This window comes from Conger conger, chromosome 15 (genome assembly GCF_963514075.1).
Source record: "Conger conger chromosome 15, fConCon1.1, whole genome shotgun sequence".
Lineage (NCBI taxonomy): Eukaryota > Metazoa > Chordata > Actinopteri > Anguilliformes > Congridae > Conger > Conger conger.
In genome coordinates this window covers 40,811,059-40,833,068 of record NC_083774.1, presented here as the reverse complement: position 1 = coordinate 40,833,068, position 22,010 = coordinate 40,811,059, and the positions used below count along the sequence as shown (strand labels likewise).

The window sequence follows — 22,010 nt, the reverse complement described above, 5'->3', positions numbered from 1 at the left end:
ACACCGCTCGGGTTAAGATCAGGCAGGCCATTCCTCCCAATCACCCCCTTCCAGGTTTCTCCGTCATTGCCCACGTGAGCGTTGAAGTCGCCCAGCAGAACTGTGGAGTCTCCAGGCGGCACCCTTTCCAGGATGCTGCCCAGTGACTCCAAGAAGGCCGGATACTCTGAACTACCATTTGGTGCATAAGCACAAATGACAGTCAGAGCTTTCCCCCCAGTGACACGTAGTCACAAAAAGGCGACCCTCTCGTTCCCTGGGTGAAACTCCAATTTCACAGTGGCACTCAGCCGGTGGCTTGTGAGTATCCCCACACCTGCCCGGGGCCTCTCACCCTGAGCAACTCCAGAAAAGAACAGAGTGCAGCCCCTCTCCAGGAGTTTGTTCCAAAACCAGTGCTGTGCGTGGAGGTGAGCCCAACTATATCTAGTTCGTACCGCTCATTACATTACATTACATTATTGGCATTTGGCAGACCTCGCTCCACCTCCCGCACTAGCTCCAGTTCTTTCCCCGCCAGAGAGGTGACGTCCCCAGAACCAGTCTGCGATGCCGAGGATCAGCACGCCCGGATCCCCGCCTTTGCCCACTGCCCATTGGGCAAAGCACCCGGCTCCGATGCCAACCCCTGCAGGTGGTGAGCCCACAGGGCAGCAACCCCACGTTACCAATTTGGGCTGTGCCCGGCCAGGCCCCATGGGATAAGGCCCAGCCACCAGACGTGTGGCGTGTCATGGAGTCTTTGAATCGATCTTAGTCTGGCCCCTCCCCCGGGACCAATTTGCCTTGGAAGACCCTACCGGGGGCTAATGCTAATGCCCCCAACAACATAGCTCCCAGGATCACCGGGACACACAAACCCCTCCACCACGTTAAGGTGGCAATTCCTTGGAGAGGCCAACTCTAAATAATAATATATAATGTAATATAATAAAGCTCTGTACCCAAACCTAATATAATAAAATTATAGAATACTATAGTAGTGGAAATGTATGCTAAAACTTGTTGGATAAGACTGTAGGTATTGTACAGAATATGCCGTCCAGATTAACGTAAACGGTAAATGGCTAGCATTTATATAGTACCTTTATCAAAAGCGCTGTACAATTAAAGACTTCACATTCACCCATTCATACAAACACTCACACACCAACAGCAATTGCCTACCATGCAAGGCACCAACCAGCTTGACAGGAGCATTGGGGGGTTAGGTGTCTTGCTTAGGGGCACTTCGTCACACCCAGGGCGGGATTGAACCTGCAACCCTCCGCCACATGTAATGTAATGCTTACCCGACAACGGCTCTTTCCACCTAAGCTAATAAGACCCCGACATAAGATAATGTTTAAAACAGCCTCCAGCCTTGTTGTATGTGTGATGTTTTACATGAGTGCTTTGTCATCAGGTAGCTGAACAGCTCATTAACCCCTTCGGAGAAGATGATGACGACTTTGAGACCAACTGGCTGGTTGATCGCAACCTTCAGGTTTGCTCACCTTTCTCACGTACATTTTCAGTTTCTTTCCCACTTCCTCTTCACCATATCCTCTTTCTAAGCCATCGTTAACTCACGCACCCATCGCCTCACCTGACAAGTTATCACTCTACATTAGGGGTCCTCAATTGTATGCAGAAAGGGCCATTGTGGGTGCAGGCTTTTGTTCCAACCAAGCAGTTACACACCTGGATCTTATAATCAAGGCCTTTATCGTGGTCTGTAAGGAAAAGGTCTCTCATGGTTAGTTAGTAGAATCAGGTGTGTAACTGCTTGGTTGGAACAAAGGCAGAGGACCCTGGTCTAAATCCAGCTGAGTAGGAGGGCTGATCCCAAGTCAGTTTTACTTCCCCAGCCTATATCCAAACCTTATCCAGTATGAGCTGAGCTCTGTACCCAAACCTTATCCACTATGAGCTGAGCTCAGTACCCAAACCTTATCCACTATGAGCTGGGCTCTGCATGAAAACCTTACCCACTATGAGCTGAGCTCTGTACCCAAACCTTATCCACTATGAGCTGAGCTCTGTACCCAAACCTTATCCACTATAAGCTGAGCTCTGTACCTACACTTTATCCACTTTGAGCTGAGCTCTGTACCCAAACCTTATCCACTTTGAGCTGACCTCTGTTCCCAACCCATATCCACTATGAGCTGAGCTCTATATCCAAACCATATCCACTATGAGCTGAGCTCTGTATCCAAACCATATCCACTATGAGCTGAGCTCTATATCCAAACCATATCCACTATGAGCTGAGCTCTATATCCAAACCATATCCACTATGAGCTGAGCTCTGTATCCAAACCATATCCACTATGAGCTGAGCTCTATATCCAAACCATATCCACTATGAGCTGAGCTCTGTATCCAAACCATATCCACTATGAGCTGAGCTCTATATCCAAACCATATCCACTATGAGCTGAGCTCTGTATCCAAACCATATCCACTATGAGCTGAGCTCTATATCCAAACCATATCCACTATGAGCTGAGCTCTGTATCCAAACCATATCCACTATGAGCTGAGCTCTATATCCAAACCATATCCACTATGAGCTGAGCTCTATATCCAAACCATATCCACTATGAGCCAGATGAGCTGAATGACCAGTGCTGATAAACTCAAGGCCAGCCCAGGTGAGTGCAGTTCACAGGTCCATGGCTCTCCCCTTCCAGGTGTCCCTGCTGATGGTGGATGAGATGTACGACAGCGTGCCGGTCATGGAGAGGGATAAATACTGGAATGAGTCTGAACCCCAGCCTCCCTACACCACCGCCAGCGCTGACCACCACAAGCCCTCCTTTATGGGCTCTGCTCTGGACATCAGGTACTGATTAACAGACACAAACACACACACACACACTTACACTCTCACACATTAACACACACACACACACACACTTACACTCTCACACATTAACACATTCACACACACACTTACACTCTCACACATTAACACATTCACACACACACTTACACTCTCACACATTAACACATTCACACACACACTTACACTCTCACACATTAACACATTCACACACACTTACACTCTCACACATTAACACATTCACACACACACTTACACTCTCACACATTAACACACACACACACACACTTACACTCTCACACATTAACACATTCACACACACACTTACACTCTCACACATTAACACATTCACACACACACTTACACTCTCACACATTAACACACACACACACACACTTACACTCTCACACATTAACACATTCACACACACACTTACACTCTCACACATTAACACACACACACACTTACAATCACACACATTAACACATTCACACACACACTTACAATCACACACATTAACACACACACACACACTTACACTCTCACACATTAACACACACACACACACACTTACACTCTCACACATTAACACACACACACACACTTACACTCTCACACATTAACACACACACACACACTTACAATCACACACATTAACACATTCACACACACACACTTACACTCTCACACATTAACACATTCACACACACACTTACACTCTCACACATTAACACACACACACACACTTACAATCACACACATTAACACACACACACACACTTACACTCTCACACATTAACACATTCACACACACACTTACACTCTCACACATTAACACACACACACACACACTTACAATCACACACATTAACACATTCACACACACACTTACAATCACACACATTAACACACACACACACACTTACACTCTCACACATTAACACATTCACACACACACTTACACTCTCACACATTAACACACACACACACACACACTTACACTCTCACACATTAACACATTCACACACACACTTACACTCTCACACATTAACACATTCACACACACACTTACACTCTCACACATTAACACACACACACACACACTTACACTCTCACACATTAACACATTCACACACACACTTACACTCTCACACATTAACACACACACACACACACACACTTACAATCACACACATTAACACATTCACACACACACTTACAATCACACACATTAACACACACACACACTTACACTCTCACACATTAACACACACACACACACACTTACACTCTCACACATTAACACACACACACACACTTACACTCTCACACATTAACACACACACACACACTTACAATCACACACATTAACACATTCACACACACACACTTACACTCTCACACATTAACACATTCACACACACACTTACACTCTCACACATTAACACATTCACACACACACTTACACTCTCACACATTAACACACACACACACACACTTACACTCTCACACATTAACACATTCACACACACACTTACACTCTCACACATTAACACACACACACACACACACACTTACAATCACACACATTAACACATTCACACACACACTTACAATCACACACATTAACACACACACACACACTTACACTCTCACACATTAACACACACACACACACACTTACACTCTCACACATTAACACACACACACACACTTACACTCTCACACATTAACACATTCACACACACACTTACACTCTCACACATTAACACACACACACACACTTACAATCACACACATTAACACACACACACACACACTTACACTCTCACACATTAACACATTCACACACACACTTACACTCTCACACATTAACACACACACACACACACTTACAATCACACACATTAACACATTCACACACACACTTACAATCACACACATTAACACACACACACACACACACACACTTACACTCTCACACATTAACACATTCACACACACACTTACACTCTCACACATTAACACATTCACACACACACTTACACTCTCACACATTAACACATTCACACACACACTTACACTCTCACTCATTAACACATTCACACACACACTTACAATCACACACATTAACACATTCACACACACACTTACAATCACACACATTAACACATTCACACACTCTCTCACACTACACAAGCACACACACACAAGCACACACACAAGAATGAGCTACATTAATGAGCCTGCAAGATTATCTGACGACTGGTCACATTCATTCAGTGAGTGACTCAGTGCAACCTTATTCAGAAAATGTAGTTTCTTGGAAACAAGGGTAGAAAATCACTGACTGCTATGTGAAAGTACCAGGTGGTACACATCCTTGTTTTAAACAGTGGAACACAAACCACTGCCTCATTTTTGTTTCCACTTAAATGTGAGTTTCTTGTTGCATATAGCCAGACTATTTTCAAAAATATGTTATTCATGAAGTAAGGAAATAACAAGAAAATGAAATACTTTACTTTTTGAATAGGACCCCAAAGTTTGAGGAACAGCAGTTTTCAATGGGGTTGAGGTCGGGGGATTGAGCTGGCCACTCAATTACCTAAATCCTTTTTGTCTGGAACCAAGATGTTCCTCGCTTACTCTTGTGTTTGGGGTCGTTGTCTTGTTGAAACATCAGGCTCACACTGAGCAGCTCATAGAATGTTACACTATTTCTCTTTGGGCCAATCGATGTGTTCCTTGGCAAATTTTAACCGATTCTGCACATGCTATTTTTTCACCAATGGGCTTCTTGCTGATAGCTTAGCTTCGATCGAATGTCTTCTGACTGTAACAGCACTTACAGGTAATTGTAGATCATCTTTGATCTTTCTAGAGCTTATGAATGGCTGAATCTTTGCCATTCTGACAGTAACAGTAACAGTAGTTGCTCGTTTTCCTCCACTTGTTTCGGGTTTTTGTTGCCATTTTAAAGCATTTGAGATCATTTTAGCTGAGCATCCTATAATTTGCTGAAACTTCTTGATACATTTTCCCCTCTCCAATCAGCTTTAACAGGCACACTAAGAAATGCATTAGCAAAAAAACATTTATTGGTGAAATTGTGTTCCTGGCTCTTCATTTAGCAACTTTTCATTTCTTTTTTTTTCTGATGACCCATTCAGACAGCGGGTATGTAAGTCAACCAGCCGGTTGACTTTCCCAGTTAGGGTAATTCTAGGCATGAACTAGAATTTCAACTTTCAACTTTTCATTTGTGCAAATAAAGTTGAAGTTTCCATATAAAAACATTACAGACAGTAGAATATGATAAAAATATTAATGAATTATAGCTGTATAAAATGTATTGTAAAAGGCAAACAATGTAATATATATATAATAAAAACATTCTTTAAAAAAATAAATAGAATATAATCAAAAATGCTCAAATGCATCCTGTAACAAGATCTGTATAAAAATGTAAGAAAAATGCAAAGGTGAGTCAATAAAATGTAAATAGAATAGAACAACAATATAATGAACTGAACTGCTGGACACAAGATGTCTCCTACTTCACTGTAAAGTAAACAGACTGCACGGTCTCACATCACACTTGTGTAAGTTGCATACAGGACCACCGTGTGACCCTATGACTCTATCAAACGCATACATGGTGGTGATATGCAACAAAGCACTGCTTTTTGTTGTTCAAACAAAGGAACAACTTCCCATCTCCACACTTGGAATACCACCATCACGTCACTCCACCAAGTTACACCTCCCTCAGTGAATGTAGGCCAGTGTCCGATGCCATCGTAGCGGACTTCCTGGGTGAGGTGGAGAACTCGGGGGTTTGGGCGGCGGACTTGTGGCTTGTGCTTTGCATTTGGGGGCCGGCTAACCCTGGCTGGTATCGGTGACACCCAAGGGGATGGGCCTTCAACATTTTCAATTACTCCATGTTTTTCAAGGTATTGTAAATCCTGTGCTGCCTTCTTCTGGGTGGGAAAAGGGACACGGCGGAGTGGCTTGACCACGGGCTGCACGGGCTGCACTGGCTGCACGGTCAATGTGAAGATGTAACTGGCAGTTTTTCAACTTACAAACACCTTTGGTCATGTTTGGATATTGTTGTTGTAGCAGCTCAACTGTAGACAAAGTAGGTTGGCTGCACACACTACTTGTATCAGTCTCAGTTCTGATGCAGTCTTACGGCTGAGTAATGATCCATATTCATCTTGCACTACATAGAATGTGGCACACGTCGTATTACTATTGGCAGAGACCTCTGCATTGAACTTTCCTTGCAACTTCAATGCTGTCTGTGTACCATGAATCTTCTTTGAAGAGTTTTGTAATGTGACCACAGGTTATATGCACTCCTGTCTAGGAGGTTGACAGAGGCTCCAGTGTTAGATTATGACATTGACTTCTCTGTGATCCATATCTGTGTCAAAGAGGTTGTTTAAACTCTTGAGTGATGTATACATACTCGTTATCAGGGCTAGACAAAGCGGTGGTTGCATGGCCCTGTGGAGTTGTCTTTGGTCATTTTTCTGGAGCTGGTTGTTCAGTGTACTGTGCTGTCTTTGACAAACAACAGCGTGAAAAGCAATTGAGTTTACCACATGATCTGCCTGACGTCCCTCTTGCTGGGCATGCCGTTTGACCTCCTTCGTGGATAAACATGCCTCCAGTTTCGGCAGGTGGTCTTTGTATTCCCAGCTGCATGTGAAAACTGTTTTTTCTGCGGGGTATTTCAGCTTGCGTTTCTTTCGCCTGGAAAAGCAGCAACACTTTGTGTGTCATGTTTGCGTTCCATACATTGCAGCACGAATGTTTCAAGTGACCTTTGTGTGGTTAAGAAGATCTTTCAGGTTAGCTTGGAGTCTCTTTGTGCTTTTCGCCCTAGCTTGGATGAAGTGCAACTGAAAATAATTTGAATTTGAATTTCTCTGTATCAGCAAATTCAAAAGTAGCTGCCAATTGTCTCAGTCATGTATGATAGGCATCAATTGTTTCTCAGGGAGCAGGTAAACACAGACTTCATATTCATTGTTGTTGCTAGGCTGAACATGCTCTGTTAGCAGTTCCACAGCTTGTTATAATCATCATCATCACCTTTGTTGGGGAAGGTTTCCAAAATATCATGCACTTGCTCACCAGCATAGTATAATAGCAGAGCTCAGCGAGAGCAGTATTAACAGTATCTTGAACCAAACTAGAATATTGAGAAGGGAGATAACAGGAAACGGGTGTCAACCTAATGTAAGTAGTTAAACAAGACAACTGGCTGTCCAGCTACATGGCATTTTGTCCCCTCCAAAAGTAAGGCCAATTCCATTGTTTTTTCAATTCACTGAATACATTTGGGGTTGAAGATGAATACAAGACAGGAGTTTAGAATTTCAGCTTTTATTTCCTGGTATTTGCGTTAAACTACATAGAACATAGGACCTTTGGTATCAGACCTTTGGTATTTTTTCTCACCAGATCAGAAGTCTGGCAGCCCTTGTCCATGACCTGCCAGGTCACCCCGCATCACACCTGACTTTGTTGGTATACATTACTCGACCTGCGCATGGCATGAGGTGGAATATGCTATGTGTATGCTGTCTTGTCGTAAATAAATGTAGTATTCAGGGTGTTCTAGATGCCAACTCTGGTATTGTTACTTGGATAGTTATCTGATTATTCTAAAAGGGTTTACGTTTTTATCTATGTGATAACTCGGAACTCAACTTTGAACCATACTTCTCTTTTTTTCAGCACACTTCTCCTTGGTTCCGATTTGCACTTTAGTATACGTTGCTCTCCAGTGGAAAAACTGTAGGCTGTGTGTATTTTGTAAAAACCTATGGACACAGGGTTTCCTCAACATTCAACCATGCACTGAGCCTCCACTACAAGATTCTCACCGCCACTCAAGTGCATAAAATTACCCAATTTCTCATCAATAATCCGTCACCGTTACCTCACACAGCACTGCTCCAACTAGCGCGCTGTAGCACACTCTCCGACAGAGCCTGTCCGAAGCTGGTAAAGTAACAACACTTACCCAAAGTTCAGATGATGAACTGATTCCAAGCCGAACTACGCTCAGTGAGCACTTTATTAGGTATTTATTAGACATATTTTTTAGACTTACTGGTCTTCTGCTGCTATAACTTATCCACTTATGATGTGTTGTGTGTTCAGAGATGCACTTCTGCATACCACTGTTGTTATGTGTAGTTATTTGCATTACTGTCACCTTCCCGTGAGCTTTGACCAGTCTGGTCCTTCTCCACTGACCTCTCTTATGAACAAGGCGTTTCCGCCTGCAGAACTGCTGCTCACAGGTCAACCTAATAGAGTGCTCAGTGAGTGTAAATTGCAATTTACACTCGCCAAAGATCATGTGGAGACAGATGAGCTCATTTCTTTCATACAGTGGCCTCACAAAGACATTTCTAGTGAAAAGAAATACAAATACAAATTGCCCTTCTGCCTCACAAGTTCAGGGCAAAAAGGCGAAAATACAAAACGAAATAAAATAAATATTAAATAAAATAAAAAAATATAAATGAAAGCAAAACTGGGCTGGCCAGCATTTCAGCGGCATGTTCTTTCAGTGTTCGCTGAAAGAGTAAAACCCCCAGCAGCCACCTGTGCTGTCCAAGTGTGTTCCCATGATCCCGTTCTGTGGAGATGAGCACCTTTAAGCACCTGGGCTGATTATTTAATGCAACCCAGCTGCGTGTGCCCTCTCCACCAGCTTGTGTGTAGATTCAATTATCTAGCAGACACGGGTTTAATTTAATGCCATTTTTCTTTTATTCAAGTATTTTTATTTTACATTTAGATTTTTTCATTTTTGTCTTGCATACCTACATCACTGTAATTTGGAAAATGAAAAACAGCAAAAACAATCGCATTGTGTTCCTCTTATATTACAAGAATGAAAAAATACCTAAAATTCCAGAATGTGTTTTTGATAATAGTGTATTTCATTTATCACACCAATGTGTAATTGGGATTTTGGATCATCAGATCATTTGTTGGTTGTGTGTATGAATTTGTCGCAAAGTTTCATTTTCAGGGAGAATACATAGTTTTGAATGGTGTTACAGGTTAACAGATTTCTCAATTTTTTTTGTATTTAATTTTTCATTTAGTTATTGCTCTTAAGACTTTTTTTTTTTTGTAACCCCACATCATGTCCATTTTTACCCCAACAACAGTATTGATGGTCAAATTGCTAGTGAATGGTATATCCCATAAATATAATTATTGTATGTAAACATAGGCAAGTGTTGAAGGTTGTTTCTAGTAAAAAAGGATTAAAGTTCCCCCAGAACGACTTGGGATTAGCTTGCTCGTCATTCGTAAATAACAGGAAGGTGAGGGGTACATGAGGGGTAAGTACGTGTTGATTCTGATGTCAGATTGTTCTCCACAGCGTGCCGAAGGAGGAGATGGAGTTTCAGTGTAATCTGGAGCAAATTAAGGAGCACGAAGAGGCCAATCACTCCACGCCGCTGCTGGGGGGCCTGAGCGGGTTCCTGGGGCTACAGACGGCCGGTTTCCCCCGCGGCTCGGCCTCCACGCGGGCCTCGCTGCTCCGCAGGCGCCCGGGGGCCCCGCTGGGCCGCTTCCCGCTCTACCTGCACCCGGAAGGTTCCGGCAGGCGCAGCCAGCCCTGCCGCCCGGCGGAGTGCGAGGTGGACCCGTCCTTCCCCGCTCTGGCCCTGCACGAGCGGCCCGGCTGCTACAGCTGCCCGCAGACGCCCATCCACTGCGCCCCCGCGGCCCTGCCCCGGCCCCGCCCGCCCCGCTGGGACCCCTGCTCTCTGGGGCCCCCTGGCGTGCCCCCGCCCCCCTCCTCCGCCCTGCCCTGGCTCTGCCCCGAGGGAGCCTTCTCCTTCCCAGACCCGGCCCCCGAGCCCTGCCCCGTGCCCAAGCTCCTGCCCACCCGCCGGCCCCCGCCCCCCTGCCTGTCCCTGGACATCCCCTCCCCGGCTGAGGGCCAGGCCGGGCCCCTCAGCGCCCGGGGCCCAGGGAGCGGGCTGGAGAAGGCCTTCTCCTTCACCCCACCCTGCCGAAACCCTGCCAACGCTGGCTCCTGCTCCGGCAGCAGTAACAGCGTCGCCGCGGGTAACCTCTGCAGCGGGGGCTGCCACGGCAACTTCGCCCTCCCGGCCGTCCGCTCCAGCGGTATTAGCCCCGCCCCCTCGGCGGCGGCTCCACCCGCTGCCCCTCAGCAGCCCTCGCCCAACGATTCGGGGATCTCCTTGGTGGAGCGGGACCTGCTGGGGCCCCTGCTGCCCGAGGCAGGAAACAGCCCTGCTCCCAGCGGGAAGGAGACTGATTGAGCCCAGTGCTGCATACTCACACACTACATACTACAATCTGCATTTAGTGTGTACTAGGTCCTCTATACCTATGAAAATTAAACTGGCTTAAAATAAACTGTGCTTGCAGTATTATGCTTTCCATACCAAAGGGCTCTTTCCACAGGCTAAAAACAAATGTGATTACCACCCAGCTTAGTAAAAGCAGAGGCGTGCTACCGCTTGTTTTGTTTGCCAATTCCTTCCTACAAGCAGGAAACCATTTGCTCTCGCCAAAACCTGGACCTGCCAGGACCTGAAAACCACACAATTTAGCATCAGTGCTGGGGAGATTGTGAATCATTAACTATTGTACAGCATCTACAGCCTTAACCCATGGCATGTTAAGGACCCATTTTAACTTCACAATCAAACCATAAATATTTCCCCAACGGCCTTGGATTGCCTGCAAATGTCCAAAGGTCTCTGTAGTCAAGACCTCGCAATGAAACACGCGCACACACACTGCAGAAGAACACACAGACAAAGCTTGAGAATCCAGAGGGTTCAGTTTATTGTTAAGAGTATATTTCCGTACTAAAATACAGGAGCAGAGGGGGATGCAGGGAGCGACACGCACTAGGACAGAAAACCCCAGTGACTCAGGGGTGGTTACACTGCGAGAAGGTGTGTGTACAGAGCGGGTCTGCGGCAGGTAACTGAGGGGTGATTACTGACACACACTCATAGCGGATGGATAAATAGCGGGGTGGGGGGCAGGGGGGGGTTTAGCTGCTGTCAGCGCCCAGCGTGTGCTTGTCGAACAGGTACTCCGCCATGCCGTTCTGGGGGGCGCCCATGCGCCGCAGGTTGGTCACCCAGTCCGCCAGCTCCTTGATGGAGCGCACCTGCTCGTCCAGGTAGTGCGTCTCGATGAAGTCGCACATCTGCGGAGAGTAAAGCACCTGTTCACCCCCACGCAGGCATGAGAACGCAGGGGAAGGAGCTGTCCGCGTAAACTCCAGCGGGGTAGAGGCCTGTGCAGTTTTAAGTCGTATGCAAAAAGGAGAAAGAGAGGAACCACGGCCTGCCTGGCAGGATAACCTCTGGATCTATGAACTCTGTCTGGCAGTCCAGCACGAGGCCATCTGCCTTACACCCAATCTGGCTGAAAAACTTGTGGGGCAGTCACAGTGTTAAGCATTTCTAGAGCGCAAGGAAAATCCCATGTGGCCTGCGAGTCAGACCGAAAGCTGTGCAAAGGGGAACCAATTCACTTTCAGTTCTCCTCCACAGAAACCGGGATTTCCTTCGGGGTTTTCAGTCATTTACCGTGAATGCCTCATGAAAATTGTGTTTTCCCTGGGTGAGCCTACTGTCCAATCACAGTACAGAGTGAAGTATTTGTTGGAAGTCTGTGGTCTTTAGTTCAACCAGTCAGCAATGTGTCTTAAGACTAGGGTTGCAAAAGGAGGGAGTTTTCCAGGTACACGTAAATCTCATAACAAATTTCATTACAAAGATTGTCTAGATCAGGGGTCGGCAACCCTGGTCCTGGAGAGCCGCAGGGTGTGCCGGCTTTCGTTGTTACTTGGCATTAATTGATCAATGAAAGCCGTCTCCACCTTAAAATAAGCAACCGACTCAGACCCAAGAAACCAGGTGAGTTAACTGTAATCAACGGCTTTCATTGATCAATTAATGCCAAGTAACAACGAAAGCCAGCACACCCTGCGGCTCTGCCAACCCCTGGTCTAGATGCTCCAGAGAAGATGAAGGTGGCTGAGAGATAAATAATTAAAATAATTAATAAATTAGCTGTAAAAAATATATCACCACGATTGTCCCGCGCCATATAAAACTAATTTGCAAAGTTTACAGTTACATAAAAATATATCAAATTCTAGAGACCTGGATTGGCATGAAAGCAAAATCATTAGACCAGTCGCCAATGGTAACATAGACCCGGTGTCCATCATCTCAGGCAAATATTGTGGGACCACAGAATTTTGAGTGCAAACCACTGTCTGTAACAATGTTCTTAACAGCAGCATATTTACAGATTTCATGCCAATCATGTCTGTCAGGCAGAAGCCATAGGGCAGGGATGGACGTAAACTACAGGGATTTAACTACAGACTTCGGCAACTGTGAGGTTACACTGCACAATGCTAATGTAAATGTAAATCTTTAATTTGACCATTAGGCTACGATCTGACTTACAATGATAACATTTAACTATTAAGATAGCCAAAAATAAAGTTTGAAAATGCAATTACATTTGTCAGTACTCCAGTAAAAATAGAAATAAATAATTCATAAGCAGCATCGGTTACACAGTTAACCATTTTAAAAAACGGGATGGTAACCATTTACAAAAACTGATGATTTGTCACATCCCCATTTACAACCATCCCTAGGACACAGCAAGATAAATATGAATTATGTAGAAAGAGACCGTGTTTTATGAGAGAAGTACGTGAGAGTGTGGTTGGTGTGAGTGTGTAGTGTGTAGTGTGTGTGAAGTGTGTAGTGTGAAGTGTGTGTGTGTGCGTGTGAAGTGTGCGAGTGTGTGTAGTGCGAGTGTGTGTGTGCGCGGGGTGTAGAGGGGACTCACATGGGGGTCGTTGTGTTCAGAGGAGACCTTATGCAGCTCCAGCAGGGACTGGTTCACACTCTTCTCCAGCTGCAGGGCGCCCTCCAGAGCCTCAACACCACTGCCCCACTCATCCCTCTCTGGCTTCTGTAGCACATACAGACACGTCACATTTACTGGCATAGAGAGAGAGAGAGAGAGAGACAGAGAGAGACAGAGAGAGAGACAGACAGACAGAGAGACAGAGAGAGACAGAGAGAGAGACAGACAGACAGAGAGACAGACAGACAGACAGACAGACAGAGACACACACACACACACACACACACACACACACACACACACACACACACACACTTCACATTTACTGGCATGCATACAGCAGACACACACTTCACATTTACTGGCATGCATACAGCACACACATTCCAACATTTACATACATACGGAGGACCACACACATTTCACATTTACAGTGTATCAGTGAGCACTTTATTAGGTATTTTATTACTTCTTTTAGACTTCTGCTGCGGTAGCCTATCCACATAAGAGTTGATGCGTTTTGTGTTCAGAGATGCTCTTCTGCATACCACTGTTGTAATGTGTGGATATTTGTGTTACTGTCACCTTCCTGTCAGCTTTGACCAGTCTGGCCATTCTCCTCTGACGTCTCATTAACACGGCGTTTCTGTCTGCAGAACTGCTGCTCATTGGATTTTTTTTGCACCATTCTTTGCAAACTCTAGAGACCGGCATGTGTGAAAATCCCAGAAGATCAGCAGTTTTTGAGATGCTCAAACTACCCGGCCTGCCACAAACCACGGTCAGTCATTTTCCCCCATTCTGATGGTTGATGGGAACATTAGCTGAAGCTCCTGACCCATAGCTACATGCGTTGCACTGCTCCCACACAATTGGCTGATTAGATAAATCGCATAAATAAGTAGGTGTAATAAAGTAAAATGTTCCTAATAAAGTGCCTGGTGAGTGTTTATCCATTTTTAATGGCCAAATCTTAAGGTTTTCATTTTTCCAGTGATTTCCAATTTTCCCAGAATGCATTACCAGAGTAGAGCCAATCAAAGTCAAGGAAGGGGGAGATTATTTTGCGTGTTTTCGGTTCAAAGTGTTCCTTTTGGGTATAACATACTATGAGGCTGAGAAATATGCCAAACAACGGGAGTGAGTGAGAAGGTATGTATGCGTGTGTGTAAGCAGACAGTAAACAGTGCATGGTAATGTGAGTGAGAGATAAAGGGTCCACCCGGCGGGTCTTTGCCCTATCTGCACTCCCATCCCACAGCTGGCCCGCACACTCTGGCTCTTATCAACCCCACCCACAGACAGCAGCCTGCACGGTCATTCACTTCTGTGCGCACAGACAGAAACTGAACTCTACAGACACACGGGCAAAGTCAAAGCACAGCATCACGTGGGCCTGCAGTGGCAAACAAGGACACAGAAGCTAAGGGCCATGTAATTCAGAAGGACAGAGACACTGGTGCACACTCCCGCACGCACACTCCCGCACGCACACTCCCGCACGCACACTCCCGCACGCACACTCCCGCACGCACACTCCCGTACGCACACTCCCGTACGCACACTCCCGTACGCACACTCCCGTACGCACACTCGTGCACACTCCCGCACGCACACTCCCGCACACTCCCGTACGCACACTCCCGCACACTCCCGTACACTCGTACACACTCTCATACACACTCGTATACTCGTACACACTCTCGTACACACACTCTCGTACACACTCGTATACTCGTACACACACTCTCGTACACACTCGTATACTCGTACACACACTCGTATACTCGTACACACTCGTACACACTCGTACACACTCGTACACACTCGTACACACTCGTACACACTCGTATACTCGTGTACACTCGTACACACTCGTACACACTCGTACACACTCGTACACTCGTACACACACTCTCGTACACACTCGTATACTCGTACACACTCGTATACTCGTACACACTCGTATACTCGTACACACACTCTCGTACACACTCGTATACTCGTACACACTCGTATACTCGTACACACTCGTATACTCGTACACACTCGTATACTCGTACACACTCTCGTACACACTCGTATACTCGTACACACACTCGTACACACTCGTATACTCGTACACACACTCTCGTACACACACTCTCGTACACACACTCTCGTACACACACTCTCGTACACACACTCTCGTACACACACTCTCGTACACACACTCTCGTACACACACTCTCGTACACACACTCTCGTACACACACTCTCGTACACACACACTCGTACACACACACTCGTATACTCGTACACACTCGTATACTCGTACACTCGTACACACTCCCGTACACACTCTCATACACACTCGTATACTCGTACACACTCCCGTACACACACTCATACACACTCGTATACTCGTACACACTCGTATACTCGTACACACTCCCGTACACACACTCGTACACACTCTCATACACACACTCTCGTACACACTCTCATACACACACTCTCATACACACACTCTCATACACACACTCTCATACACACACTCTCATACACACACTCTCATACACACACTCTCATACACACACTCTCATACACACTCGTATACTCGTACACACTCGTATACTCGTACACACTCCCGTACACACACTCTCGTACACACTCGTATACTCGTACACACTCCCGTACACACTCTCATACACACTTGTACACACTCTCATACACACACTCGTATACTCGTACACTCTCGTACACACTCTCGTACACACTCTCGTACACACTCTCGTACACACTCTCGTACACACTCTCGTACACACTCTCGTACACACTCGTATACTCGTACACACTCCCGTACACACTCCCGTACACACTCCCGTACACACTCTCGTACACACTCGTATACTCGTACACACTCCCGTACACACACTCTCGTACACACTTGTATACTCGTACACACTCCCGTACACACACTCTCACACACACTCGTATACACTCGTACACACACTCCCGTACACACACTCCCGTACACACACTCCCGTACACACACTCCCGTACACACACTCCCGTACACACTCGTATACTCGTACACTGATGTCCTGCAGGAAGATCCTGCCGCCCCTCTTGTTCTGCAGGCCCATCAGCTTCTCGGCGTGCTCGCGCTCCTCGTGCGACTGCTTCCGGAAGAACTTGGCGAAGTTGGGAAGGGCCTGGTCATCCCGGTCAAAGTAATAGGCCTGGAGGGAAGCAGGAAAGCTCAATACCCGTTCAACACCCTTGGCATTACGGGTGAACACAGACATCTGGACAGAGGCGAGGGCACCCCCACCATCCCCCAAACATGCCATTATTGGATGGCTCGATGCAATGGATACATAGCGTGCACAGCTTCATTGGAGATAAACCGCAGTCCGTCATTAACGCCTTTATGCATGGCTAACTCAAGACATTCAGTGCTCCTGCAACCAAACTATGTGGGGAAGCAACAACATCTGTATTCCAGTTTCATTTTCATTAGCAAGCAAAACAGGACAACTAAGTGCCACCATTGTTGTGTTTGGCCAGTTAAGAAGCACTACCGGCTCAGTCTCAACTAGCTTGAGACATTGCACAATAGCGTCAATCTGAAAGCATGAACTCAAGGATACATACAAACATTTCGTCACCAAAATCTTTTATTCCAACAGAGCAAAAAGATAGCCCAATGGCATTCCAAAAGTGCTGAAAAACACTGCTCACTGAAAAGCAAAATAAACAAGGAATCCTTTTGTAATACCACCACATCGTCCTATCAATATCTGCTACTAAATATGGAATAAATATACAGTCTTACCATTGATTCTATGCATAGCGATGTCCCTTTCAAGATTCAGCGATCATTTATAGCCTTGAATAATCGGACTAGAGAAACATGCTAATCAGAAGCGGAGGTAGGCATCATGTGTAATACCCAACAATTTTCCCTTCTTTTCACACATGCTGATTAGACCGTCCCCCCTCTCCTTCTCCTTAAAGCCCACTCCTCCCACCCTGGTCTCTCACCATGGACAGGTAGACGTAGGAAGCATACAGCTCCAGGTTGATCTGCCGGTTGATGGCGGCCTCACAGTCCTGGTGGAAGTTCTGCCTCACCTGGGAACTCATGTTTCTGTAACACAAAGACCAGGCAAATGCACTCCCTCTTTCAAGAAGGTGGCCAAGCAAGCACCAGGAAGCATGAACAGAAAGCAGTGCCATGTGAACCAGCAACCATAAAACCGGTTTTAACCGCGCTAACCACATGCCAGCACAAGTACTTCCAGACCATTTTTGGTTTTTGTGTGCGTGTAAAGTGCAATTCTGTCCGTTTTCATAGAAACTTGGTATGGGTCACATGTAAGATCCATTTCAGCACACAGTGACATGGTAATACTCCACTGTGACATTGTGGTGGGGAAGCTCTTGTTAACGAGAGACTTTGAACCGGGCAGGCTTATAAGGTGTTCGGACCATCGCTAACACACCTTCCAAATTTTTGTTGTTTTCTCTATAATTATTGGTCCAATTCACATCAAAGTGTTTTAGTGTCTGAGATAGTCAATAAGCAACCATAATCATAAACCACATTCCTCAGGAGAAAAACTACCATTGAACTGATGTTAACTTGGTGGAAGTGGCCGCCCCCCATGTTCTCCGGTGCACTATTATCATGTCACTGTATGCTGAAATGTGTGTGTGTGGTGCGTAGTTTTTATGAAAATGGATGTATGATACACACACAAAAATCAAAGCTGATCTGGAAGTAATTTTAGTAGTTATTCGTCATGAAAGTTGCACTGTTCTGAACACGGTGAGCTAACGGTGTTTGGAACACAGGAAGTTTACATTAACTGATTAACCTGCGCACATCCATTTCCATCTCACGCCTCCTGTTTTAAAACAATTCATTTTTCTGCCTCTTTTCACAGCTTGTGCGTCTGATTAAGGTCTCTTTGCAAGGAGGATACACGATGGACAGTTTACTGTCGAGGATTGCCTGAACCAAGAGATAGAAGAGCCGACTGAAATCAAGCCATATCCGACAGTGCAACGCGTTTAATTATTCACAAGGCTGATTATAATTACCGCCTGACAGCAGTTTCTGATTCCTTTAGTCAGGCAAGTTTCGTCATTTGAAATAAGAACATCTAGAAATGTATTAGAAACGTCTAGACGTTTACATAGCTGCCGTTGAAGGCAGTGTTTATATTACAGGTAGTCTGAGCAACTACGCGAAAGATAAGGAAAATGTTAAGCAGACGTAACATTATGTGGAGTCATGCTGCGTTGCGACAAATATGAGGCACACCCAAGCAGCACGCGCTTATTCAATTGCTGGGAAACATTAGGAGATATCTTTGTGACGCACTGCATAAACCAGCAGCAGACACTCCACCGCGCACATTGTAGGCCCGATGTAAACAGACACGTATCTAACGACAGCTAGCCTAGGTAATCCATGGTGGCGCCATTGGGCTATCTGAAATAACACGCCGAAATACAGATAACCACTGTTACAGACCGAACATCTCTTTATCTCTCGTGTAACGCTACCCCTGGCTAGCTTTAGTTAACTTTCTCTCGAAGAGCTCAAGTTAGAACTGGATAGATAACCAAACAGCCTCCTGCCTGGCTGGGTTTAATGCTAACGGTAGGCTAGGTCGCACGCGTTCAGAAACCAGCGAGTTCATTTTTCCTTTTCAAATCCTTATCGTGCACATTAACAAACTACAAAAAACACGTAGTCTAGCGAAGTTAACGTTAATCATCACATTTCATTTAGGCACGGTGGAAATGCAACGGCAAAGCAAGCTAACATTAGCCTGCACCACGCAGGAAAATAATACAATAGCTAGCTAACGATGAGCTTCTCAATATGAATCTCAATACTGTCGCGAACGTAGTTAGCTACTTTTTTTTCAAGCACTCGAGCTAGCGAAGGCTACATAATTTAACAAGTTAGCTCTATAAAATACGAACTGTAGTTAAATCACGCGTACGCTCCTTAACCGTCAATGTAGAATAAGTTACTGTAAATTGAGGCTGTACTTACCTTGTTAATGCCCTTCAAAAAGACAGACGAAATGGACAAGACAAAATGGTCGTTTGTGCCAGGTAGTGCTAACTTTTATTTAGCTTCGCTAACGTTACACACTTAAAACGCGAGTCGCTGTTCAACACTAAAGTTATTTGAAGACGATGCACGCAGCGATAAGTATAACAAGGTAAATTATAATTAGACGAGTTAAGAGGCGGTAATTGGGTTGCCGTTCAAGCACTGTTGAAGCAGGTAACCCACAAACCGACGAAAAAATGTGTGGACAACGCCGTCTGTCTTACGGTATATATTGTCATGACGTAGCATAGGGAGTAAGCGGAAGTATCAATTTATCCAGCCAATCAAAATATCAAGACACTGACGTAAAAATAAAGCACTCCACTCAAATCCCAATGTTTGCGAATGGATTGCTGTTTACATGGGTAGAGAAAATTGGAGTTATAATCCGATTCCGTCTGAATTTTAAAGTATGCTACTGCTCACATTTCTCTTTTACCGACTTTCATTATCACTCGTGTGCATTTGATTACATTTGCTGTAATGTGTTGGTGTCTGGTCCCCTCTCTATCTTTTAAATTAAAAATAAACTTTTTAGACTTACTTTCTGATTAATGACTTCATCTTTAGCTATACCCATAGCTGCCAACTCTCTAAAATTGCTAACATAGCCCGTTTGAAAAATGACAACGTAATTATATTTACCCATCCCTACAAGCACCAAGATAATTTCCTGTTTATTCAGAAAAATGACTTACAAACCATTTAATTAAAAGTGTCATTCTAATGCATATTTTCCCGATCTTGAGGTACTTGGAGTGTCTCCACTTTCCTGCACCATTTAGAATGTATGATGTCATTCAAAACATAATTTCACTTTAGCAAAAAGGTCATCAATTCTAAACAAAAATGGTAGTGCCCATGAAGATAACGGTGGCTTGCTAACTAGCCACCAAACCTACAGCTGTACTATTGCACGTGCACACAATAGCCATTGCCAGAATAACGTCAACGTGGCTAATGTTAGCTAGCTATCTTGCCAACGCGGCGACTGATTTTCGTTACGTTCAACAGTTAGCATGATACAGCTAAAAAAGTACATTGAGATCGAAGGACATTTTCCATAGACATAGATCGAGGGATATTTTCCTTCAACTGAGCGCTATTTTCCATAGACCGAGAGCCTTTATCCGTAGACCGGGGGATATTTTACTTCAACCGACAGCCGTTTTTACATATTGGGTCTTAGGTCCATGAACTGACGGTCGTTTTCCTGAGATATCGTCTGAGGGCCACCGTACGGGTGAGGTAACGTTAGCTTGTATAGGTAAGTTGAAGGCGAACAAGATCGAGATCGCTACACTTTGAGCAAAAAGTTCAAGGGTATTTTCTTTTGAACCGAAATAGTTGTCAATTATCGGTTTTTAAGTTACATAGTGTGTACAGTACGTACCCTGTTGTACAGTCCAGCTTGAAATGACTAGCTACCAGCTGGTCAAACCATGTTAAGTATGGAGCTGGTCTGAACTGGGCTACGTACCAGCTCGTTTTTTCAGCAGGGTACTGTGCGCAAAGAGGTGGTATATGCTCATTGAACATTGGAAGTTTTACAATAGAGCAGTAATTTCAAATAGGGGACGTTTGTAAAACGGTTTTGTCTTGCAAGTCAGAGTATGTACCACAGCACACAGTAATAACAGTTAAACATGATTTGATCTTTGGGGATAAAACAGGTATCCAGAGTAAAACCAGCAGTTTTTCAAAAACCTATTTAACCTTTTGGCATGTTTACGGTACAAAATAAAATGACACACAAAGCGTCTGCTTAATGACTAAAATGTAAATGTAACAACACTTTCTATTGGCATGATATTGAACAAACAGGTCCACTAACATGCCTCAACATAGTTTTGTAGGCAACACTATTCGAATGGCATAGCTATATCTCTAACCATTAAGGTGTGACAGAAGTCTATCTCCATCTGAAAACACCTGGTGTATTCAGTCAGTTCACTAAAATCATAAAAATCAGATTACATACAATGAACAATTAACCACTTCTCTTTTTAATATGGAAACAAAATACAGCACAGTCAGTAAGTGTTTGGACAGTGACACATTTTTTGTTGTTTTCACTCTGTACTCCAGCAAACAGTTGAACAGGTGAAACAGAACAATCAC

The 22,010-nt window shown here is 44.8% G+C and overlaps 2 protein-coding genes across 2 annotated transcripts in view; one reads left to right on the top strand and one right to left on the bottom strand.

Moving 5' to 3' along the window:
• Positions 1 to 11,172, top strand: part of best1 (bestrophin 1) — a 45,315-nt gene extending 34,143 nt beyond the window's left edge. Inside the window, exons 7-9 of the mRNA XM_061221279.1 lie at positions 1,406 to 1,486; positions 2,679 to 2,830; positions 10,260 to 11,172. Of these exons, the coding sequence (XP_061077263.1) occupies positions 1,406 to 1,486; positions 2,679 to 2,830; positions 10,260 to 11,172 (1,146 nt within the window). The remainder of the gene's footprint in view (positions 1 to 1,405; positions 1,487 to 2,678; positions 2,831 to 10,259) is intronic.
• Positions 11,173 to 11,680: 508 nt separating this feature from the next.
• On the bottom strand, positions 11,681 to 20,099 carry LOC133111897 (ferritin, heavy subunit). The gene is made up of 5 exons (XM_061222534.1): positions 19,827 to 20,099; positions 17,798 to 17,903; positions 16,846 to 16,992; positions 13,748 to 13,873; positions 11,681 to 12,077 (listed from the first exon to the last, which is right to left on the bottom strand). Exons 2-5 carry the CDS (start codon positions 17,897 to 17,899, stop codon positions 11,919 to 11,921), a joined length of 534 nt encoding a protein of 177 aa, XP_061078518.1. The 5' UTR covers positions 17,900 to 17,903; positions 19,827 to 20,099; the 3' UTR covers positions 11,681 to 11,918.
• Positions 20,100 to 22,010: the final 1,911 nt, after the last annotated feature.

Excerpts from the sequence above, each read along its gene's own strand:
- LOC133111897 (XM_061222534.1), bottom strand. The coding sequence starts at position 17,899 with ATGAGTTCCCAGGTGAGGCAGAACTTCCACCAGGACTGTGAGGCCGCC. Across the intron at positions 13,874-16,845 it reads TCTTCCTGCAGGACATCAGT|AAGCCAGAGAGGGATGAGTG; the intron begins GTACGAGTATAC and ends TATGTGCTACAG. Across the intron at positions 12,078-13,747 it reads CTGAACACAACGACCCCCAT|ATGTGCGACTTCATCGAGAC; the intron begins GTGAGTCCCCTC and ends TACTCTCCGCAG.